The sequence below is a fragment of the Leptodactylus fuscus genome, unplaced genomic scaffold (assembly GCF_031893055.1).
Source record: "Leptodactylus fuscus isolate aLepFus1 unplaced genomic scaffold, aLepFus1.hap2 HAP2_SCAFFOLD_297, whole genome shotgun sequence".
Lineage (NCBI taxonomy): Eukaryota > Metazoa > Chordata > Amphibia > Anura > Leptodactylidae > Leptodactylus > Leptodactylus fuscus.
Genome location: NW_027440320.1, coordinates 61,994 through 87,500, shown reverse-complemented (window position 1 = coordinate 87,500; position 25,507 = coordinate 61,994). Strand labels below are relative to the sequence as shown.

The 25,507-nt window shown below is 55.5% G+C and overlaps 2 protein-coding genes across 3 annotated transcripts in view; one reads left to right on the top strand and one right to left on the bottom strand.

The window, feature by feature from the left end:
- The window catches only part of DPM3 (dolichyl-phosphate mannosyltransferase subunit 3, regulatory), a 6,075-nt gene extending 2,099 nt beyond the window's left edge, over positions 1-3,976 (top strand). The window contains exon 2 of the mRNA XM_075261703.1: positions 2,953-3,976. Coding sequence (XP_075117804.1) covers positions 2,961-3,239 — 279 coding nt within the window. The 5' untranslated portion in view covers positions 2,953-2,960 and the 3' untranslated portion in view covers positions 3,240-3,976. The remainder of the gene's footprint in view (positions 1-2,952) is intronic.
- Positions 3,977-9,450: 5,474 nt separating this feature from the next.
- SLC50A1 (solute carrier family 50 member 1) lies at positions 9,451-25,229 on the bottom strand. 2 transcript variants are annotated; one of them, XM_075261700.1, is made up of 6 exons: positions 25,067-25,229; positions 22,282-22,359; positions 11,634-11,757; positions 11,389-11,550; positions 10,035-10,154; positions 9,451-9,965 (listed from the first exon to the last, which is right to left on the bottom strand). In XM_075261700.1, the coding sequence occupies exons 1-6, from the start codon at positions 25,132-25,134 to the stop codon at positions 9,867-9,869; spliced, it is 651 nt and encodes a 216-aa protein (XP_075117801.1). In that variant the 5' UTR covers positions 25,135-25,229; the 3' UTR covers positions 9,451-9,866. The 2 variants fall into 2 exon arrangements, with proteins under 2 accessions (XP_075117801.1, XP_075117802.1); XM_075261701.1 differs by lacking the exon at positions 25,067-25,229 and adding an exon at positions 24,911-24,961.
- Between the last annotated feature and the right edge of the window lie 278 nt (positions 25,230-25,507).

Genomic DNA, 25,507 nt, shown 5'->3' with positions numbered 1-25,507 from the left:
AGGTCGGGTCTGGTCTCCTCTGGTGATGGGTCTGGTCACAGTTGGGGTGAGGTCGGGTCTGGTCTCCTCTAGTGATGGGTCTGGTCACCTCTGGTGATGGGTGAGGTCGGGTCTGGTCTCCTCTGGTGATGGGTCTGGTCACAGTTGTGGTGAGGTCAGGTCTGGTCTCTGGTGATGGGTCTGGTCACAGTTGGGGTGAGGTTGGGTCTGGTCTCCTCTGGTGATGGGTCTGGTCACAGTTGGGGGTGAGGTCGGGTCTGGTCTCCTCTGGTGATGGGTCTGGTCACAGTTGGGGTGAGGTCGGGTCTGGTCTCCTCTGGTGATGGGTCTGGTCACAGTTGGGGTGAGGTCGGGTCTGGTCTCCTCTGGTGATGGGTCTGGTCACAGTTGGGATGAGGTCGGGTCTGGTCTCCTCTGATGATGGGTCTGGTCACAGTTGTGGTGAGGTCAGGTCTGGTCTCCTCTGGTGATGGGTCTGGTCACAGTTGGGGTGAGGTCGGGTCTGGTCTCCTCTGGTGATGGGTCTGGTCACAGTTGGGATGAGGTCGGGTCTGGTCTCCTCTGGTGATGGGTCTGGTCACAGTTGGGGTGAGGTCGGGTCTGGTCTCCTCTGGTGATGGGTCTGGTCTCTTTGGGGGTGAGGTTGGGTCTGGTCTCCTCTGGTGATGGGTCTGGTCACAGTTGGGGGTGAGGTTGGGTCTGGTCTCCTCTGGTGATGGGTCTGGTCACAGTTGGGGGTGAGGTTGGGTCTGGTCTCCTCTGGTGATGGGTCTGGTCACAGTTGGGGGTGAGGTTGGGTCTGGTCTCCTCTGGTGATGGGTCTGGCCACAGTTGGGGTGAGGTCGGGTCTGGTCTCCTCTGGTGATGGGTCTGGTCACAGTTGGGGTGAGGTCGGGTCTGGTCTCCTCTAGTGATGGGTCTGGTCACCTCTGGTGATGGGTGAGGTCGGGTCTGGTCTCCTCTGGTGATGGGTCTGGTCACAGTTGGGGTGAGGTCGGGTCTGGTCTCCTCTGGTGATGGGTCTGGTCACAGTTGGGGGTGAGGTCGGGTCTGGTCTCCTCTGGTGATGGGTCTGGTCACAGTTGGGGTGAGGTCGGGTCTGGTCTCCTCTGGTGATGGGTCTGGTCACAGTTGGGGTGAGGTCGGGTCTGGTCTCCTCTGGTGATGGGTCTGGTCACAGTTGGGATGAGGTCGGGTCTGGTCTCCTCTGGTGATGGGTCTGGTCACAGTTGGGGTGAGGTCGGGTCTGGTCTCCTCTGGTGATGGGTCTGGTCTCTTTGGGGGTGAGGTCGGGTCTGGTCTCCTCTGGTGATGGGTCTGGTCACAGTTGGGATGAGGTCAGGTCTGGTCTCCTCTGGTGATGGGTCTGGTCACAGTTGGGCTGAGGTCAGGTCTGGTCTCCTCTGGTGATGGGTCTGGTCACAGTTGGGGTGAGGTCGGGTCTGGTCTTCTCTGGTGATGGGTCTGGTCACAGTTGGGGTGAGGTCGGGTCTGGTCTCCTCTGGTGATGGGTCTGGTCACAGTTGGGGTGAGGTCGGGTCTGGTCTCCTCTGGTGATGGGTCTGGTCACAGTTGGGGTGAGGTCGGGTCTGGTCTCCTCTGGTGATGGGTCTGGTCACAGTTGGGGTGAGGTCGGGTCTGGTCTCCTCTAGTGATGGGTCTGGTCACCTCTGGTGATGGGTGAGGTCGGGTCTGGTCTCCTCTGGTGATGGGTCTGGTCACAGTTGGGGTGAGGTCGGGTCTGGTCACAGTTGGGGGTGAGGTCGGGTCTGGTCTCCTCTGGTGATGGGTCTGGTCACAGTTGGGGTGAGGTCGGGTCTGGTCTCCTCTGGTGATGGGTCTGGTCACAGTTGGGATGAGGTCGGGTCTGGTCACAGTTGGGATGAGGTCGGGTCTGGTCTCCTCTGGTGATGGGTCTGGTCACAGTTGGGGTGAGGTCGGGTCTGGTCTCCTCTGGTGATGGGTCTGGTCTCTTTGGGGGTGAGGTCGGGTCTGGTCTCCTCTGGTGATGGGTCTGGTCACAGTTGGGATGAGGTCAGGTCTGGTCTCCTCTGGTGATGGGTCTGGTCACAGTTGGGATGAGGTCAGGTCTGGTCTCCTCTGGTGATGGGTCTGGTCACAGTTGGGGTGAGGTCGGGTCTGGTCTCCTCTGGTGATGGGTCTGGTCACAGTTGGGGGTGAGGTCAGGTCTGGTCTCCTCTGGTGATGGGTCTGGTCACAGTTGGGGTGAGGTCGGGTCTGGTCTCCTCTGGTGATGGGTCTGGTCACAGTTGGGGTGAGGTCGGGTCTGGTCTCCTCTGGTGATGGGTCTGGTCACAGTTGGGGTGAGGTCGGGTCTGGTCTTCTCTGGTGATGGGTCTGGTCACAGTTGGGGTGAGGTCGGGTCTGGTCTCCTCTGGTGATGGGTCTGGTCACAGTTGGGGTGAGGTCGGGTCTGGTCTCCTCTGGTGATGGGTCTGGTCACAGTTGGGGTGAGGTCGGGTCTGGTCTCCTCTGGTGATGGGTCTGGTCACAGTTTGGGTGAGGTCGAGTCTGGTCTCCTCTGGTGATGGGTCTGGTCACAGTTGGGGTGAGGTCGGGTCTGGTCTCCTCTGGTGATGGGTCTGGTCACAGTTGGGGTGAGGTCGGGTCTGGTCTCCTCTGGTGATGGGTCTGGTCACAGTTGGGGTGAGGTCGGGTCTGGTCTCCTCTGGTGATGGGTCTGGTCACAGTTGGGGGTGAGGTTGGGTCTGGTCTCCTCTGGTGATGGGTCTGGTCACAGTCAGTTGGGGTGAGGTCGGGTCTGGTCTCCTCTGGTGATGGGTCTGGTCACCTCTGGTGATGGGTGAGGTCGGGTCTGGTCTCTTTTGGGTGAGGTCGAGTCTGGTGATGGGTCTGGTCACAGTTGGGGTTGGAGTTCTTCCTTATTCCCTGTATTTTGGTGTCTTCTCTGATATTCTCCATCTTTTTCAGGCCTTGAGATGACAAAGCTGTTGGAGTGGCTCCTGGGTCTGAGCCTTCTGGGTTTTTTTTGGCTGACCCTGACCTTTGACCTTGTGGGTTTGGCGCTGCCCAGAGCATGCCGGGAGGTGGTCTGGCCACTGCCTATCTACTTGCTGGTGGTGTTTGGCTGTTACTCTCTGGCCACTGTTGGTTACCGTGTGGCCACCTTTAATGACTGCGAGGAGGCCGCCCATGAGCTGCAGGCTCAGATCCACGAGGCCAAGGCTGACCTGAAGAGGCGGGGCCTGCACTTCTAGAGCCAACCCCCCGGTACCACCCCTGAGGATCCCAGAGGACTACCTGCCGCTGTATACAGGACCATGACCGGGTACCACCACCTGATGATCTCGGAGGACTACCTGCCGCTGTATACAGGACAATGACTCGGTGCCACCACCTGATGATCCCGGAGGACTACCTGCCGCTCTATACAGGACCATGACCGGGTACCACCACCTGATGATCTCGGAGGACTACCTGCCGCTGTATACAGGACAATGACTCGGTGCCACCACCTGATGATCCCGGAGGACTACCTGCCGCTCTATACAGGACAATGACTCGGTGCCACCACCTGATGATCCCGGAGGACTACCTGCCGCTCTATACAGGACCATGACCGGGTACCACCACCTGATGATCCCGGAGGACTACCTGCCGCTCTATACAGGACCATGACCGGGTACCACCACCTGATGATCCCGGAGGACTACCTGCCGCTCTATACAGGACCATGACCGGGTACCACCACCTGATGATCCCGGAGGACTACCTGCCGCTCTATACAGGACCATGACCGGGTACCACCACCTGATGATCCCGGAGGACTACCTGCTGCTGTATACAGGACAATGACCCGGTGCCACCACCTGCTGCTGTATACAGCACCATGACCTGGTGCCACCACCTGACTATACCTGGAGAGCAGGACCTGTGTAGACTGGGGGATGGTGGGGTTGGGGTCTGTATGTATATATGATGACATATATGTTCTCTTATACTGTCGGTGTGTGTTATTTCTCTCGCCCACTCGGACTCCCCCCTTAGTCACCTCCTCTATGGTCTCTCCTGCAGGTGGGGGCTGTGCACAGACTCTTTACAGCATCTGGTGGGGGCAGTGTACTCCTCTCCTCCCCCTAGGGCAGGGCTCGGCGACCCCTGGCACCTGAGGCATATTTTGCTGGCACAGCAGCCAACCCGCAACCTTCATGCACTAAATAGAGAGAGCGCGCCCCTTCAGTGCTCTGCTAGAGGTGTAGGACACGCCCCCTTCTCTCCCTGCCACCAATCAGAGGTGAGCCTCTTACTGCACAGGATTAGGGTCCCCTGGGCCCTGCGGCTACATGTGAGGAGCTCCTGCCGTCTGCAGCCCTGAGGAGGAGGAGGAAGCTGAGCAAAGTGAAAGGAAAACCAACCCCAGGTGCATGCTGGGATTAATAACTATTCCTATTACTGTCAGCCATTGGGGTTATACCTCCATGGGCCTCACATTAATAGCAGGTAACCCCATCATGTCCCTCCTATTAACCCCTGTGTGGCTGACATAAGGGCTACTGATATGTGAGATGTATGGGGGACTAATGAAGGACCTTAATGATGAAGATACCTAATTATTACCTCCATATGTCCCACATATCAGTAAGTCTTATGTGAGGCACACAGGGGGTTAATGTGAGGGACATGATGGGGTTACCTGCTATTACTATGAGACCCATGGAGTTACTGAGCTGTAATGTACATGACCAGACTATCTACAACTGTGGAGAGAAGTACACACCTATACATTTCTAAGGACCTGTATATACAGCCATTCTTTTTGTGACTGTGGATCTGGGCCAAATTGAAGAGCTGAAAATTATAGAGCAGGCCCTATATCTGCCCTATACATCCCCTATATCTGCCCTATACACCCTTATATGCAGGAGGTGTAAGGCTGAGGCCCCACGTTGCAGAAATGCAGCGTTTTTGTTGAAGAACTAACTCCAGAACAGCAACAGATAATCACCAAACTGAGGGACATGGAGAAAGTCATCAAAGACTTCCAGAACCCTCTGGACTCGCCAATCACCATAAAAGATATACAGGAAAGAATTGTCCTGCTGAAAGGCAAAAAGGCCAGTGGCCCTGACGGCATCCTACCAGAGATGATCAAATACAGCCCTCCAGCAATACACGCGGCACTGGCAAAGCTATTCACCCTCGTGCTCAATGCTGGACACTTCCCCGAAGACTGGAACAAAGGGCTCATAACCCCCATCTACAAGAATGGGGACCAATATGACCCCAACAACTACAGAGGGATCTGCGTCAGCAGCACATAGCTGGGGAAACTGCTCAACAGCATCATCAATAACAGAATCCTCACCTTCCTCACACAACACGGGGTCCTCAGCAAGAGCCAAGCAGGGTTCATGCCAAACCACCGCACCACAGACCATATCTACACCCTGCACAGCCTCATCAAGACGCACGTCCACAACACCAGAAGAGGCAAGATATTCGCCTGCTTCGTGGACTTTAAGAAGGCGTTTGATTCAGTATGGCACCCAGGCCTACTCCTAAAACTCCTAGAGAGTGGAATAGGAGGAAGAACGTACGACGTCATCAAGAGCTCCTACACCGGAAACCAGTGCAGTGTGAAGGTGAATGGGAAAAGGACAGCATACTTCCAACAGGCCCGAGGGGTCAGACAAGGCTGTAGCCTGAGCCCAACGCTCTTCAACATCTACATCAATGAACTGGCTACAGCCCTGGAGGCCTCACCAACCCCAGGCCTCACCCTGAACGACCGAGAGGTGAAGTTCCTGCTATACGCCGACGACCTCCTACTCCTGGCCCCCACCGAGAAAGACCTCCAAGAAAGCCTGTCAGTGCTGGAAAAATTCAGCACCACATGGGCCCTACCCATCAACCAGAAGAAGACCAAAGTCATGGTATTCCAGAAGAAGGGCCACAATAAAGCCTCCACCACCCCACAATTCACACTGAACGGCTCCACACTGGAGAAAACCAACAGCTACACCGACCTGGGGCTGGAGCTCAGCCAATCAGGAAGCTTCAAAGCAGCAATAGAAACCCTGAAAGCAAAAGCCTGCAGAACCTTCTACGCCATCAGAAGACAACTGTACCACCTCAAACCACCGGTGAGGGTCTGGATGAAGATATTTGACGCAGTCATCACCCCGATCATTCTCTATGGCAGCGAGGTTTGGGGCCCAGCCACCTACCCAGACCAGTCAAGGTGGGATTCCAGCCCAACAGAGAACTTCCACCTGGAGTTCTGCAAATACCTGCTCCATGTCCATCGCAACACCACCAACATGGCCTGCAGGGCAGAGCTAGGCAGACTCCCCCTATGGCTCACCATACAGAAGAGGGCGCTAGCTTTCCAGGCACACATCCAGGTGAGCAAGCCCGACTCCTACCACCACCAAGCATGGCTAAGCCACCTGAGCAAACCAGACACTCCCCAACCAAAGTCCAAAACTAGAAAAATAGCTACAGCCCTCATCCAAAGTGACATACAATTCAAAAATAGGTAAAAAACCTTGTGCACTCACTCTGTCCGTTTGCTGGTTGCTGTAAATCGTGGAACCTCAAGACCGGTGCCAGGAAATCTCTCTCGGCTGAGATGAGGTCAAATGGAAGCAAATTTGAAGAAAATCCAGCACTGCAGTCAGGTATCCGTATAAAATAAAACTTAACTTTTGTTGACTTGTAGTTGCTACATTAAAAAATCTGTGTGCAGCAATAGGAGTAGCAATGATACACATGCAATTCTTAATGTAGTTATACTTATCTTATCCTCCTGGAGCATCATACACAAATCACACTTTCATGTTCCAGTACGGTGTTCAGCTCAGTGTTTTTTTTTTGTTTTTTTTTTCTCAGTATAATACGTACTCTATCCTCCTGGTGCATCATGCACCATAGAAAGGAATGTTGTCATTATGTTTCTTCAGTATGGTGCCACAACTATGTCATGAAGATGTTACATCTCTTGGTCATGTCACGTTTTATCTATGTCACTAAAAATTATGATTTATTTACTTATTTACCTTAACCTGTTTGAACTATTTTGACTACAATCAGCCAACTTTGTCTGCTTTCTTTCCTGCTTCACTTGCATCTTATCGCATGTATCACAGATGTTGCTTAATTAATTAACTTCCTGTCTATGTGCAGATGGGAGGGGCCTGGATTTTATGTGTGTCTCTTTTATTTTTATATAAGATTGCAGCATATTACAGCTCTGTATGCCATGAGTAAGGGTCTATCCCGAAACGCGTAGGCTTCTGCTACTCCTATTGCTGCACACAGATTTTTTAATGTAGCAACTACAAGTCAATAAAAGTTAAGTTTTATTTTATACGGATACCTGACTGCAGTGCTGGATTTTCTTCAAATTTGCTTCCACTCCCCAACCAAACAGCAGCCAACCACCAAACCAAAAACACCAACAGATGATAACCAAGGCCGAAATAAAGGTGACCACAGAGGCAAACAGAGAGCGGTACATTGAAGAATGGAGAAATGAAATAAATAACTCCAAGAAACTCACCAATGTGTACCAATCCCTACAAAGGGACTACACCATGGCCACCTACCTGGAGAGAATACGCCACCCCAAGCACAGACAGACCCTGAGCCGGTACAGACTGAGCGCCCACAACCTAGAGATAGAGACGGGGCGATACAGGCAGACGTACAAGCCACGGGAGAAGAGACTGTGCCAGCACTGTGACCAGGGGGCCCTAGAAGACCAGACCCACTTCCTGCTACACTGCACCAAATACTCAGCTATGAGGGCCGTCTACTACCAAAGACTCTCTGCCCACATCCTAGACTGGGAGAAGAGGAAACTCTACATCCTACTGGGAGAAGAAGAGGCCACTGTGGAGATCGCTGCCCAATACGTGTCCAGCTGTCACCAAACCAGAGGAGGAGCCCCCCATCACCTGTCTACCCTGTACCCACTGATACCCGCCCGCCCCAAACAAGAATGAGGAGACCCTAAGGACACTCAAACCCCAACCCACAGACCCCGTACCCTCCACCCCCACCCCCCATTTTCTTGCTTTGACTATTCTTTGCTGTTACTAATAAAGCTTATTTGTATCGTGTTGCGGTTGTTGCTGCGGTTTATTTCTTCTCCGTCTCCCTCCTGCTCCGTCCACTCCAGGCTTAGACTCACAAAAACGTAGCAAAATCTGCAACAATAAAAGCCACAATGTGCGGGGCCGGCCTTAGGCTGAAGCCACACACTGCAGAAACAGCTTATTGTTGTTGCAGAGTTTCCTGAGCTGCAGCCGGAGAGGATTGAGCAGGAGGAAGACGTAGAAGAAGCTTCCGCTATCACTCCCTGGAGTATAAGAGCGGAATAGTGACTGCAGCTCTGGATGTGACTGGAGTAGGACATGAGGTAACGGCACGGTGCGGCTGCAGCTCTGGATGTGACTGGAGCAGGACACGAGGTAACGGTGCGGCTGCAGCTCTGGATGTGACTGGAGCAGGACACGAGGTAACGGCACAGTGCAGCTGCAGCTCTGGATGGGACTGGAGTAGGACACGAGGTAACGGCATGGTGCGGCTGCAGCTCTGGATGTGACTGGAGCAGGACACGAGGTAACGGCACGGTGCAGCTGCAGCTCTGGATGTGACTGGAGCAGGACACGAGGTAACGGCACAGTGCAGCTGCAGCTCTGGATGCGACTGGAGTAGGACACGAGGTAACGGCACGGTGCGGCTGCAGCTCTGGATGTGACTGGAGCAGGACACGAGGTAACGGCACAGTGCGGCTGCAGCTCTGGATGGGACTGGAGCAGGACACGAGGTAACGGCACGGTGCGGCTGCAGCTCTGGATGTGACTGGAGCAGGACACGAGGTAACGGCACAGTGCGGCTGCAGCTCTGGATGGGACTGGAGTAGGACACGAGGTAATGGCACGGTGCGGCTGCAGCTCTGGATGGGACTGGAGTAGGACACGAGGTAACGGCATGGTGCGGCTGCAGCTCTGGATGTGACTGGAGCAGGACACGAGGTAACGGCACGGTGCAGCTGCAGCTCTGGATGTGACTGGAGTAGGACACGAGGTAACGGCACGGTGCGGCTGCAGCTCTGGATGTGACTGGAGTAGGACACGAGGTAATGGCACGGTGCGGCTGCAGCTCTGGATGGGACTGGAGTAGGACACGAGGTAACGGCATGGTGCGGCTGCAGCTCTGGATGTGACTGGAGCAGGACACGAGGTAACGGCACGGTGCAGCTGCAGCTCTGGATGTGACTGGAGTAGGACACGAGGTAACGGCACGGTGCGGCTGCAGCTCTGGATGTGACTGGAGTAGGACACGAGGTAACGGCACGGTGCGGCTGCAGCTCTGGATGTGACTAGAGCACAATGAATGATGTGACATTATTCAGAGGTTGTGAAAAATAGAATTTATTATAAAACAGAGATAATCAGGCACCGTGGAATTATTGATAGACCCCGCCCACATTGTGTCACGTGACACTCTACATAACAGGTCTATGGTCAGGGGGGTGTGGCCACTTTGTAGACTAGACTGACACCAGCGAGAGCAATGCGGCCTCCCTGTCTGCTATGGCTGACCCCAGCGAGGAGGTGGCGCCCCTTCTGACAAAGACAAGGTACTGTGCTAATATAGTGCGAAGTGAGTGATTTGGGGGGAATTTGGGACGTGTTCCTGAGTATGTAATGGGGACAGGCATGTGAGCCCGGCTTCCCCCCGCTCCCCCCAGATTCAGCTCATTTCTCCCAAAGAGAAAAAGTAAAGTGCATAATAGTTCACCCCCCTCCACCCTAAATGTGCAGAGCCGGCTCCTCCCCTCGGTAGGCACTTCGATGTTGGCACGCAGCGGCGGCTCAGGCCTGCAGGGGGCGGTAGGGTAGTTGCTCCTGCGAATACCTCCAGAACAGCCAGAGGCGCACAAGGCTGGTCACGATCCCTGGGAAATTGGGAACCTGTAAGCAGAGAGATGTGGGTGAGGAGTGACCCCAGGGTGTGCTGCCACCCGCCCCTCACACACTTACCGTGATATAGAGGTCAGTGCGCTGCAGACCATACAGCACCCAGGACGTGGACGTCAGGAGCGTGGTGACCGTCAGCGGGAAGGACAGGCACTTGGTGGATTTTGTCCTGATAATCTGAGCCTAGTGACAAGATGCTCAATGTTATATCACACGCTCCACTGCCCCGCCCACCCTGCACCCACACCCCACTGCTCCGCCCACCCTGCACCCACACCCCACTGCTCCGCCCAACCTGCACCTCCTCCACTTCACTGCCCCGTCCTCCCAGCACTGCCGCTCCCCTGCCCCGTCCTCCTAGCACCGATGCTCCCCTGCCCCGTCCTCCTAGCACCGCCGCTCCCCTACCCCGTCCTCCCAGCACTGCCGCTCCCCTGCCCCGTCCTCCTAGCACCGATGCTCCCCTGCCCCGTCCTCCTAGCACCGCCGCTCCCCTACCCCGTCCTCCCAGTGCTGCCGCTCCCCTGCCCCGTCCTCCCAGCACCGACGTTCCCCTGCCCCGTCCTCCCAGCACCGTCACTCTCCTGCCCCGTCCTCCCAGCGCCGTCGCTCCCCTGCCCCGTCCTCCCAGCGCCGTCACTCTCCTGCCCCGTCCTCCCAGCGCCGTCGCTCTCCTGCCCCGTCCTCCCACAACCGTCGCTCTCCTGCCCCGTCCTCCCAGCACCGTCGCTCCCCTGCCCCGTCCTCCCAGCGCCGTCACTCTCCTGCCCCGTCCTCCCAGCGCCGTCGCTCTCCTGCCCCGTCCTCCCAGCACCGTCGCTCCCCTGCCCCGTCCTCCCAGCACCGTCGCTCTCCTGCCCCGTCCTCCCACAACCGTCGCTCCCCTGCCCCGTCCTCCCAGCACCGTCGCTCCCCTGCCCCGTCCTCCCAGCACCGTCGCTCTCCTGCCCCGTCCTCCCAGCACCGTCGCTCCCCTGCCCCGTCCTCCCAGCACCGTCGCTCTCCTGCCCCGTCCTCCCAGCACCGTCGCTCTCCTGCCCCGTCCTCCCAGCACCGTCGCTCTCCTGCCCCATCCTCCTAGCACCGCCGCTCCCCTGCCCCGTCCTGCCAGCGCCGCCGCTCCCCTGCCCCGTCCTCCCAGTGCCGTCGCTCCCCTGCCCCGTCCTGCCAGCACCACTGCTCCCCTGCCCCGTCCTCCCAGCACCGTCGCTCCCCTTCCCCGTCCTCCCAGCACCGTCGCTCCCCTGCCCCGTCCTCCCAGCACCGTCGCTCCCCTGCCCCGTCCTCCCAGCACCGTCGCTCCCCTGCCCGTCCTCCCAGCACCGACGCTCTCCTGCCCCGTCCTCCTTGCGCCACCCCAGCAGTCACCCAGTTTATCCTGAATTGTCAGCTCTTGTGTACAGTACAGCAGGATTACCAGGTCAGCCAGTGGGGACAGGTACATGCTGATGGTGAAGGCGCTGCAGAACAGACCCAACTGGTTCAGGCGCACACCCACATCTGGGATCCATAGGTAGAAGTAGATGTATCCCAACACCAGGACCCCAAGCGACAAGAGCACCAAATATACGGGGGAGCGCTACAACATAAGGACACAACATGTCAGGATCTATGACCCAGCCCCAGTCTCACACACAGACTCTCCACCACTAATACACAAACCTTCTCCGTTGTGTAGAGGATGAAGGCCGCGATATACAGTGTCTGCAGGGAGGCCCCAATGGAGTTCACAATGATGAGGGTCCCGTCCCCCTTCAAGTAGCCGTAATATAACCAGCCCAGGTTACTGCAAGACACAGTCACATCAAGACTCGCCCCGTGCTCCACCCCGTACAGGATTTATGGCATCCAGTCACCTAACATGCTGCTCTATTCTATCAATGGCCTTACTCCCTGTCCCAAGACTAGTCCCAGCCTTACTACATCTCCACCCTGTCCCCAGACTAGTCCCAGCCTTACTACAGCTCCACCCTGTCCCCAGACTAGTCCCAGCCTTACTACAGCTCCACCCTGTCCCCAGACTAGTCCCAGCCTTACTACATCTCCACCCTGTCCCCAGACTAGTCCCAGCTTTACTACAGCTCCACCCCGTCCCCAGACTAGTCCCAGCCTTACTACAGCTCCACCCTGTCCACAGACTAGTCCCAGCCTTACTACATCTCCACCCTGTCCCCAGACTAGTCCAAGCCTTACTACAGCTCCACCCTGTCCCCAGACTAGTCCCAGCCTTACTACAGCTCCACCCTGTCCCCAGACTAGTCCCAGCCTTACTACATCTCCACCCTGTCCCCAGATTAGTCCCAGCCTTACTACAGCTCCACCTTGTCCCCAGACTAGTCCAAGCCGTACTACAGCTCGACCCTGTCCCCAGACTAGTCCCAGCCTTACTACAGCTCCACCCTGTCCCCAGACTAGTCCCAGCCTTACTACATCTCCACCATGTTCCCAGACTAGTCCCAGCCTTACTACAGCTTCACCCTGTCCCCAGACTAGTCCCAGCCTTACTAGAGCTCCAACCTGTCCCCAGACTAGTCCCAGCCTTACTACAGCTCCACCCTGTCCCCAGACTAGTCCCAGCCTTACTACATCTCCACCCTGTCCCCAGACTAGTCCCAGCCTTACTACATCTCCACCCTGTCCCCAGACTAGTCCCAGCCTTACTACATCTCCACCATGTCCACAGACTAGTCCCAGCCTTACTACAGCTCCACCCTGTCCCCAGACTAGTCCCAGCCTTACAACAGCTTCACCCTGTCCCCAGACTAATCCCAGCCTTACTACATCTCCACCTTGTCCCGGGACTAGTCCCAGCCTTACTACATCTCCACCATGTTCCCAGACTAGTCCCAGCCTTACTACAGCTTCACCCTGTCCCCAGACTAGTCCCAGCCTTACTAGAGCTCCACCCTGTCCCCAGACTAGTCCCAGCCTTACTACATCTCCACCCTGTCCTCAGACTAGTCCCAGCCGTACAACAGCTCCACCCTGTCCCCAGACTAGTCCCAGCCTTACTACATCTCCACCATGTTCCCAGACTAGTCCCAGCCTTACTACAGCTTCACCCTGTCCCCAGACTAGTCCCAGCCTTACTAGAGCTCCACCCTGTCCCCAGACTAGTCCCAGCCTTACTACATCTCCACCATGTTCCCAGACTAGTCCCAGCCTTACTACAGCTTCACCCTGTCCCCAGACTAGTCCCAGCCTTACTAGAGCTCCACCCTGTCCCCAGACTAGTCCCAGCCTTACTACAGCTCCACCCTGTCCCCAGACTAGTCCCAGCCTTACTACATCTCCACCCTGTCCTCAGACTAGTCCTAGCCTTACTACAGCTCCACCATGTCCACAGACTAGTCCCAGCCTTACTACAGCTTCCACCCTGTCCCCAGACTAGTCCCAGCCTTACTACAGCTCCACTCTGTCCCCAGACTAGTCCCAGCCTTACTACAGCTCCACCCTGTCCCCAGACTAATCCCAGCCTTACTACAGCTCCACTCTGTCCCCAGACTAGTCCCAGCCTTACTACAGCTCCACCCTGTCCCCAGACTAGTCCCAGCCTTACTACATCTCCACCCTGTCCCCAGACTAGTCCCAGCCTTACTACATCTCCACCCTGTCCCCAGATAAGTCGCAGCCTTACTACAGCTCCACCCTGTCCCCAGACTAGTCCCAGCCTTACTACATCTCCACCATGTCCACAGACTAGTCCCAGCCTTACTACAGCTCCACCCTGTCCCCAGACTAGTCCCAGCCTTACTACAGCTCCACCCTGTCCCCAGACTAGTCCCAGCCTTACTACAGCTCCACCCTGTCCCCAGATTAGTCCCAGCCTTACTACAGCTTCACCCTGTCCCCAGACTAATCCCAGCCTTACTACAGCTCCACCTTGTCCCGGGACTAGTCCCAGCCTTACTACAGCTTCACCCTGTCCCCAGACTAATCCCAGCCTTACTACAGCTCCACCCTGTCCCCAGATTAGTCGCAGCCTTACTACAGCTCCACCCTGTCCCCAGACTAGTCCCAGCCTTACTACATCTCCACCATGTTCCCAGACTAGTCCCAGCCTTACTACAGCTTCACCCTGTCCCCAGACTAGTCCCAGCCTTACTAGAGCTCCACCCTGTCCCCAGACTAGTCCCAGCCTTACTACAGCTCCACCCTGTCCCCAGACTAATCCCAGCCTTACTACATCTCCACCCTGTCCTCAGAGTAGTCACAGCACCCTGTCCCCAGACTAGTCCCAGCCTTACTACAGCTCCACCCTGTCACCAGACTAGTCCCAGCATTACTACATCTCCACCCTGTCCCCAGACTAGTCCCAGCCTTACTACAGCTCCACCTTGTCCCCAGACTAGTCCAAGCCTTACTACAGCTTGACCCTGTCCCCAGACTAGTCCCAGCCTTAATACATCTTAACCCTGTCCCCAGACTAGTCCCAGCCGTACTACAGCTTCACCCTGTCCCCAGACTAGTCCCAGCCTTACTACAGCTTCACCATGTCCACAGACTAGTCCCAGCCTTACTACAGCTCCACCATGTTCCCAGACTAGTCCCAGCCTTACTACATCTTAACCCTGTCCCCAGACTAGTCCCAGCCGTACTACAGCTTCACCCTGTCCCCAGACTAGTCCCAGCCTTACTACAGCTTCACCCTGTCCCCAGATTAGTCGCAGCCTTACTACAGCTCCACCCTGTCCCCAGACTAGTCCCAGCCTTACTACATCTCCACCATGTTCCCAGACTAGTCCCAGCCTTACTACAGCTTCACCCTGTCCCCAGACTAGTCCCAGCCTTACTAGAGCTCCACCCTGTCCCCAGACTAGTCCCAGCCTTACTACAGCTCCACCCTGTCCCCAGACTAGTCCCAGCCTTACTACATCTATACCCTGTCCTCAGACTAGTCCCAGCCGTACTACAGCTCCACCCTGTCCCCAGACTAGTCCCAGCCTTACTACAGCTCCACCCTGTCACCAGACTAGTCCCAGCAATACTACATCTCCACCCTGTCCCCAGACTAGTTCCAGAATTACTACATCTCCACCTTGTCCCCAGACTAGTCCAAGCCTTACTACAGCTTGACCTTGTCCCCAGACTAGTCCCAGCCTTACTACATCTTAACCCTGTCCCCAGATTAGTCCCAGCCGTACTACAGCTTCACCCTGTCCCCAGACTAGTCCCAGCCTTACTACAGCTTCACCTTGTCCCCAGACTAGTCCCAGCCTTACTACAGCTCCACCCTGTCCCCAGACTAGTCCCAGCCTTACAACAGCTTCACCCTGTCCCAGACTAGTCCCAGCCTTACTACAGCTCCACCCTGTCCCCAGACTAGTCCCAGCCTTACTACAGCTTCACCCTGTCCCCAGACTAATCCCAGCCTTACTACAGCTCCACCCTGTCCCCAGACTAGTCCCAGCCTTACTACAGCTTCACCCTGTCCCCATACTAGTCCCAGCCTTACTACAGCATCACCCTGTCCCCAGATTAGTCGCAGCCTTACTACAGCTTCCACCCTGTCCCCAGACTAGTCCCAGCCTTAGTACATCTCCACCCTGTTCTCAGATTAGTCCCAGCCTTACTACAGCTCCACCTTGTCCCCAGACTAGTCCAAGCCGTACTACAGCTTGACCCTGTCCCCAGACTAGTCCCAGCCTTACTACAGCTTCACCCTGTCCCCAGACTAATCCCAGCCTTACTACAGCTCCACCTTGTCCCGGGACTAGTCCCAGCCTTACTACAGCTTCCACCCTGTCCCCAGATTAGTCGCAGCCTTACTACAGCTCCACCCTGTCCCCAGACTAGTCCCAGCCTTACTACATCTCCACCATGTTCCCAGACTAGTCCCAGCCTTACTACATCTCCACCATGTTCCCAGACTAGTCCCAGCCTTACTACAGCTTCACCCTGTCCCCAGACTAGTCCCAGCCTTACTAGAGCTCCACCCTGTCCCCAGACTAGTCCCAGCCTTACTACAGCTCCACCCTGTCCCCAGACTAGTCCCAGCCTTACTACATCTCTACCCTGTCCTCAGACTAGTCCCAGCCTTACTACAGCTCCACCCTGTCCCCAGACTAGTCCCAGCCATACTACAGCTCCACCCTGTCCCAAGACTAGTCCCAGCATTACTACATCTCCACCCTGTCCCCAGACTAGTCCCAGCCTTACTACAGCTCCACCTTGTCCCCAGAATAGTCCAAGCCTTACTACAGCTCCACCCTGTCCCCAGACTAGTCCCAGCCGTACTACAGCTTCACCCTGTTCCCAGACTAGTCCCAGCCTTACTACAGCTCCACCCTGTCCCCAGACTAGTCCCAGCCTTACTACAGCTTCACCCTGTCCCCATACTAGTCCCAGCCTTACTACAGCTTGACCCTGTCCCCAGACTAGTCCCAGCCTTACTACAGCTTCACCCTGTCCCCAGACTAGTCCCAGCCTTACTACAGCTCCACCCTGTCCCCAGACTAGTCCCAGCCTTACTACATCTCCACCATGTTCCCAGACTAGTCCCAGCCTTACTACAGCTCCACCCTGTCCCCAGACTAGTCCCAGCCTTACTACATCTCCACCCTATCCCCAGACTAGTCCCAGCCATACTACAGCTCCACCCTGTCACCAGACTAGTCCCAGCCTTACTACATCTCCACCCTGTCTCCAGACTAATCCCAGCCTTACTACATCTCCACCCTGTCCCCGACTAGTCCCAGCTTTACTACAGCTCCACCCCGTCCCCAGACTAGTCCCAGCCATACTAAATCTCCACCCTGTCCCCAGACTAGTCCCAGCCTTACTACAGCTCCACCCTGTCCCCAGACTAGTCCCAGCCTTACTACAGCTCCACCCTGTCCCCAGACTAGTCCCAGCCTTACTACAGCTCCACCTTGTCCCCAGACTAGTCCCAGCCTTACTACAGCTCCACCCTGTCCCCAGACTAGTCCCAGCCTTACTACAGCTCCACCTTGTCCCCAGACTAGTCCCAGCCTTACTACAGCTTGACCCTGTCCCCAGACTAGTCCCAGCCTTACTACAGCTCCACCTTGTCCCCAGACTAGTCCAAGCCGTACTACAGCTTGACCCTGTCCCCAGACTAGTCCCAGCCTTACTACAGCTTGACCCTGTCCCCAGACTAGTCCCAGCCTTACTACAGCTTCACCCTGTCCCCAGACTAGTCCCAGCCTTACTACAGCTTCACCCTGTCCCCAGACTAGTCCCAGCCTTATTACATCTCCACCATGTTCCCAGACTAGTCCCAGCCTTACTACAGCTTCACCCTGTCCCCAGACTAGTCCCAGCCTTACTACATCTCCACCCAGTCCCCAGACTAGTCCCAGCCATACTACAGCTCCACCCTGTCCCCAGACTAGTCCCAGCCTTACTACATCTCCACCCTGTCTCCAGACTAATCCCAGCCTTACTACATCTCCACCCTGTCCCCGACTAGTCCCAGCTTTACTACAGCTCCACCCCGTCCCCAGACTAGTCCCAGCCATACTAAATCTCCACCCTGTCCCCAGACTAGTCCCAGCCTTACTACAGCTCCACCCTGTCCCCAGACTAGTCCCAGCCTTACTACAGCTCCACCCTGTCCCCAGACTAGTCCCAGCCTTACTACAGCTCCACCCTGTCCCCAGACTAGTCCCAGCCTTACTACATCTCAACCCTGTCCCCAGACAAGTCCCAGCCATACTTAATCTCCACTCTGTCCCCAGACTAGTCCCAGCCTTCCTACAGCTCCACCCTGTCCCCAGACTAGTCCCAGCCTTACTACATCTCCACCCTGTCCCCAGACTAGTCCCAGCCTTATTACAGCTCCACCCTGTCCCCAGACTAGTCCCAGCCTTACTACAGCTCCACCCTCTCCCCAGACTAGTCCCAGCCGTACTACATCTCCACCCTGTCCCCAGACTAGTCCCAGCCTTACTACAGCCTCACCCTGTCCCCAGACTAGTCCCAGCCTTACTACAGCTTCACCTTGTCCGTAGACTAGTCTCAGCCTTACTACAGCTCCAGACTAGTCCCAGCCTTACTACATCTCCACCATGTCTCCAGACTAGTCCCAGCCTTACTACATCTCCACCTTGTCCCCAGACTAGTCCCAGCCTTATTACAGCTCCACCCTGTCCCTAGACTAGTCCCAGCCTTACTACAGCTCCACCCTGTCCCCAGACTAGTCCCAGCCTTACTACAGCTCCACCCTGTCCCCAGACTAGTCCCAGCCTTACTACAGCTCCACCCTGTCCCCAGACTAGTCCCAGCCTTACTACAGCATCACCTTGTCCCTAGACTAGTCTCCGCCTTACTATAGCTCCACCCTGTCCCCAGACTAGTCCCAGCCTTACTACAGCTCCACCTTGTCCCCAGACTAGTCCCAGCCTTATTACAGCTCCACTGTCCCCAGACTAGTCCCAGCCTTACTACATCTCCACCCTGTCCCTAGACTAGTCCCAGCCTTAATACAACTCCAGACTAGTGCCAGCCTTACTAAAGCTCCACCCTGTCCCTAGACTAGTCCCAGCCTTACTACAGCTCCAGACTAGTCGCAGCCTTACTACATCTCCACCATGACTCCAGACTAGTCCCAGCCTTACTACAGCTTCACCCTGTCCCCAGACTAGTCCCAGCCTTACTACAGCTCCACCCTGTCCCCAGACTAGTCCCAGCCTTAATACAGCTACACACTGTCCCCAGACTAGTCCAAGCCTTACTACAGCTCCACCGTGTCCCCAGACTAGTCCCAGCCGTACTACAGCTCCACGCTGTCCCTAGACTAGTACAAGCCTAACTAGAGCTCCACCTTGTCCCCAGACTAGTCCCAGCCTTACTATAGCTTCACCATGTCCCCAGACTAGTCCCAGCCTTACTACATCTCCACCCTGTCCCCAGACTGGTCCCAGCCTTACTACAGCTCCACCCTGTCCCCAGACTAGTCCCAGCCTTACTACATCTCCACCCTGTCCCCAGACTAGTCCCAGCCTTACTACAGCTCCACCCTGTCCCCAGACTAGTCCCAGCCTTACTATAGCTTCACCCTGTCCCCAGACTAGTCCCAGCCTTACTACATCTCCACCCTGTCCCCAGACTAGTCCCAGCCTTACTACAGCTCCACCCTGTCCCCAGACTAGTCAAAGCCTTACTACATCTCCACCCTGTCCCCAGACTAGTCCCAGCCTTACTACAACTCTACCCTGTCCCCAGACTAGTCCCAGCCTTACTACAGCTCCACCCTGTCCCCAGACTAGTCCCAGCCTTACTACAGCTCCACCCTGTCCCCAGACTAGTCCCAGCCTTACTACAGCTCCACCCTGTCCCCAGACTAGTCCCAGCCTTACTACAGCTCCACCCTGTCCCCAGACTAGTCCCAGCCATACTACAGCTCCACCCTGTCCCCATACTAGTCCCAGCCTTACTACATCTCCACCCTGTCCCCAGACTAGTCCCAGCCTTACTACATCTCCACCCTGTCCCCAGACTAGTCCCAGCCTTACTACAGCTCCACCCTGTCCCCAGACTAGTCCCAGCCTTACTATAGCTTCACCCTGTCCCCAGACTAGTCCCAGCCTTACTACATCTCCACCCTGTCCCCAGACTAGTCCCAGCCTTACTACAGCTCCACCCTGTCCCCAGACTAGTCCCAGCCTTACTACATCTCCACCCTGTCCCCAGACTAGTCCCAGCCTTACTACAGCTCTACCCTGTCCCCAGACTAGTCCCAGCTTTACTACAGCTCCACCCTGTCCCCAGACTAGTCCCAGCCTTACTACAGCTCCACCCTGTCCCCAGACTAGTCCCAGCCTTACTACAGCTCCACCCTGTCCCCAGACTAGTCCCAGCCTTACTACAGCTCCACCCTGTCCCCAGACTAGTCCCAGCCTTACTACAGCTTCACCCTGTCCCCAGACTAGTCCCAGCCTTACTACATCTCCACCCTGTCCCCAGACTAGTCCCAGCCTTACTACAGCTCCACCCTGTCCCCAGACTAGTCCCAGCCTTACTACATCTCCACCCTGTCCCCAGACTAGTCCCAGCCTTACTACAGCTCTACCCTGTCCCCAGACTAGTCCCAGCTTTACTACAGCTCCACCCTGTCCCCAGACTAGTCCCAGCCTTACTACAGCTCCACCCTGTCCCCAGACTAGTCCCAGCCTTACTACAGCTCCACCCTGTCCCCAGACTAGTCCCAGCCTTACTACAGCTCCACCCTGTCCTCAGACTAGTCCCAGCCTTACTACAGCTCCACCCTGTCCCCAGACTAGTCCCAGCCTTACTACAGCTCCACCCTGTCCCCAGACTAGTCCCAGCCTTACTACAGCTCCACCCTGTCCCCAGACTAGTCCCAGCCTTACTACAGCTCCACCCTGTCCCCAGACTAGTCCCAGCCTTACTACAGCTCCACCCTGTCCCCAGACTAGTCCCAGCCTTACTACAGCTCCACCCTGTCCCCAGACTAGTCCCAGCCTTACTACATCTCCACCCTGTCCCCAGACTAGTCCCAGCCTTACTACATCTCCACCCTGTCCCCAGACTAGTCCCAGCCTTACTACATCTCCACCCTGTCCCCAGACTAGTCCCAGCCTTACTACAGCTCCACCCTGTCCCCAGACTAGTCCCAGCCTTACTACAGCTCCACCCTGTCCCCAGACTAGTCCCAGCCTTACTACAGCTCCACCCTGTCCCCAGACTAGTCCCAGCCTTACTATAGCTCCACCCTGTCCCCAGACTAGTCCCAGCCTTACTACATCTCCACCCTGTCCCCAGACTAGTCCCAGCCTTACTACAGCTCCACCCTGTCCCCAGACTAGTCCCAGCCTTACTACAGCTCCACCCTGTCCCCAGACTAGTCCCAGCCTTACTACATCTCCACCCTGTCCCCAGACTAGTCCCAGCCTTACTACAGCTCCACTCTGTCCCCAGACTAGTCCCAGCCTTACTACATCTCCACCCTGCCCCCGGACTAGTCCCAGCCTTACTACAGCTCCACCCTGTCCCCAGACTAGTCCCAGCCTTACTACAGCTCCACCCTGTCCCCAGACTAGTCCCAGCCTTATTACAGCTTCACCCTGTCCCCAGACTAAACCCAGCCTTACTACAGCTCCACCCTGTCCCCAGACTAGTCCCAGACTTACTACAGCTCCACCCTGTCCCCGGACTAGTCCCAGCCTTACTACAGCTCCACCCTGTCCCCAGACTAGTCCCAGCCTTACTACAGCTCCACCCTGTCCCCAGACTAGTCCCAGCCTTACTACAGCTCCACCCTGTCCCCGGACTAGTCCCAGCCTTACTACAGCTCCACCCTGTCCCCGGACTAGTCCCAGCCTTACTACAGCTCCACCCTGTCCCCAGACTAGTCCCAGCCTTACTACAGCTCCACCCTGTCCCCAGACTAGTCCCAGCCTTACTACATCTCCACTCTGTCCCCAGACTAGTCCCAGCCTTACTACAGCTCCACCCTGTCCCCAGACTAGTCCCAGCCTTACTACAGCTCCACCATGTATTCAGACTAGTCCCAGTCTTACTACAGCTCCACCCTGTCCCCAGACTAGTCCCAGCCTTACTACAGCTCCACCCCGTCCCCAGACTAGTACCAGCCTTACTACAGCTTCACCCTGTCCCCAGACTAGTCCCAGCCTTACTACATCTCCACCCTGTCCCCAGACTAGTCCCAGCCTTACTACATCTCCACCCTGTCCCCAGACTAGTCCCAGCTTTACTACAGCTCCACCCCGTCCCCAGACTAGTCCCAGCCTTACTACAGCTCCACCCTGTCCCCAGACTAGTCCCAGCCTTACTACATCTCCACCCTGTCCCCAGACTAGTCCCAGCCTTACTACAGCTCCACCCTGTCCCCAGACTAGTCCCAGCCTTACTACAGCTCCACCCTGTCCCCAGACTAGTCCCAGCCTTACTACAGCTCCACCCTGTCCCCAGACTAGTCCCAGCCTTACTACATCTCCACCCTGTCCCCAGACTAGTCCCAGCCTTACTACAGCTCCACCCTGTCCCCAGACTAGTCCCAGCCTTACTACATCTCCACCCTGTCCCCAGACTACTACAGCTCCACCCTGTCCCCAGACTAGTCCCAGCCTTACTACATCTCCACCCTGTCCCCAGACTACTACAGCTCCACCCTGTCCCCAGACTAGTCCCAGCCTTACTACATCTCCACCCTGTCCCCAGACTACTACAGCTCCACCCTGTCCCCACCTACACACTACTACACCCGATCCCCACAGACTCCTCGTTATTTGGGGCACTGACTTTTTTCCAGACTCACCAAATACAAGGACAGAGCCGCGGGCTCACCACCACCACCCACACCTACTTCAGATCTGTAGTCAGGAACGGCAGGAACTGGATATTATCTACACTCCGCCTGGAAATCATCACCCGCAGGTCCGATCTGCAGAAGGAAGAGTGACGATGAGTATACCGTATACAGACCACACCCGCTATATACCGAGTGTGACAGATTACACACAATTACCGTCACCTTATATATAATGCATCACCTACGTCTACATACACATACAAAGCGTCACCCGCACTACATATACACTGTCACCTCCTCTATATACCGAGCGTCACCCGCACTACATATACAGTGTCACCTCCTCTATATACCGAGCGTCACCCGCAATACATATACACTGTCACCTCCTCTATATACCGAGCGTCACCTGCACTACATATACACTGTCACCTCCTCTATATACCGAGCGTCACCCGCACTACATATACAGTGTCACCTCCTCTATATACCGAGCGTCACCAGCACTACATATACACTGTCACCTCCTCTATATACCGAGCGTCACCAGCACTACATATACACTGTCACCTCCTCTATATACCGAGCGTCACCCGCACTACATATACAGTGTCACCTCCTCTATATACCGAGCGTCACACGCACTACATATACAGTGTCACCTCCTCTATATACCGAGCGTCACCCGCACTACATATACACTGTCACCTCCTCTATATACCGAGCGTCACCAGCACTACATATACACTGTCACCTCCTCTATATACCGAGCGTCACCCGCACTACATATACAGTGTCACCTCCTCTATATACCGAGCGTCACCCGCACTACATATACAGTGTCACCTCCTCTATATACCGAGCGTCACACGCACTACATATACACTGTCACCTCCTCTATATACCGAGCGTCACCCCCACTACATATACACTGTCACCTCCTCTATATACCGAGCGTCACCCGCACTACATATACACTGTCACCTCCTCTATATACCGAGCGTCACCCGCACTACATATACACTGTCACCTCCTCTATATACCGAGCGTCACCCCCACTACATATACACTGTCACCTCCTCTATATACCGAGCGTCACCCGCACTACATATACAGTGTCACCTCCTCTATATACCGAGCGTCACCCGCACTACATATACAGTGTCACCTCCTCTATATACCGAGCGTCACCAGCACTACATATACACTGTCACCTCCTCTATATACCGAGCGTCACCCACACTACATATACACTGTCACCTCCTCTATATACCGAGCGTCACCCCCACTACATATACACTGTCACCTCCTCTATATACCGAGCGTCACACGCACTACATATACACTGTCACCTCCTCTATATATACAGTGTCACCTCCTCTATATACCGAGCGTCACCCGCACTACATATACACTGTCACCTCCTCTATATACCGAGCGTCACACGCACTACATATACACTGTCACCTCCTCTATATACCGAGCGTCACACGCACTACATATACACTGTCACCTCCTCTATATATACAGTGTCACCTCCTCTATATACCGAGCGTCACCCACACTACATATACACTGTCACCTCCTCTATATACCGAGCGTCACCAGCACTACATATACACTGTCACCTCCTCTATATACCGAGCGTCACCCACACTACATATACACTGTCACCTCCTCTATATACCGAGCGTCACCCCCACTACATATACACTGTCACCTCCTCTATATACCGAGCGTCACACGCACTACATATACACTGTCACCTCCTCTATATATACAGTGTCACCTCCTCTATATACCGAGCGTCACCCGCACTACATATACACTGTCACCTCCTCTATATACCGAGCGTCACACGCACTACATATACACTGTCACCTCCTCTATATACCGAGCGTCACACGCACTACATATACACTGTCACCTCCTCTATATACCGAGCGTCACACGCACTACATATACACTGTCACCTCCTCTATATATACAGTGTCACCTCCTCTATATACCGAGCGTCACCCGCACTACATATACACTGTCACCTCCTCTATATACCGAGCGTCACACGCACTACATATACACTGTCACCTCCTCTATATACCGAGCGTCACACGCACTACATATACACTGTCACCTCCTCTATATACCGAGCGTCACACGCACTACATATACACTGTCACCTCCTCTATATACCGAGCGTCACCAGCACTACATATACACTGTCACCTCCTCTATATACCGAGCGTCACCAGCACTACATATACACTGTCACCTCCTCTATATACCGAGCGTCACCAGCACTACATATACACTGTCACCTCCTCTATATACCGAGCGTCACCAGCACTACATATACACTGTCACCTCCTCTATATACCGAGCGTCACCCGCACTACATATACACTGTCACCTCCTCTATATACCGAGCGTCACCCGCACTACATATACACTGTCACCTCCTCTATATACCGAGCGTCACCCGCACTACATATACACTGTCACCTCCTCTATATACCGAGCGTCACCCGCACTACATATACAGTGTCACCTCCTCTATATACCGAGCGTCACCAGCACTACATATACACTGTCACCTCCTCTATATACCGAGCGTCACCCGCACTACATATACAGTGTCACCTACTCTATACAATATACACACTGAGTCCCCCCCATTATATACCAGGCCTCCCTGTGTCACACACTGTATACCGGCCACCTCACTCGTGCCCGCCGCCATATACAGATCATCACCCGGTATGAGGGGTGATAGCCGGGCGGGAGGCTGCTGTGCGCGGCCGGGACGGGTGATGAAGTTGCCGGGCTCGGAGTCACTCACAGGCCGCTGGAGAACATGGCGAGCGTGAAGCCGATACAGGCCGCGGAGAGCAGCCACATCCCGTCCATAGTACCGGAGCTCAGAGAGGGGAGAGACGGCCGCGGAAATCAAGGCAGGCCGGATACTAGGCCGCAACCCTCCCCCGGCACACCTCCTCCTCCACCGCCCGCCACAGCTGCCACATCACCCGATCCGGGTCACTCCGACCTCCCAGCGACAGCCAGGGAACACCCGAGTGTATACAGCACCCCGAACACCCGACTGTATACAGCACCCCGATATACACAGGACACCCGACTGTATACAGCACCCCGATATACACAGGACACCCGAGTGTATACAGCACCCAGATATACACAGGACACCCGACTGTATACAGCACCCCGATATACACAGGACACCCCACTGTATACAGCACCCAGATATACACAGGACACCCCA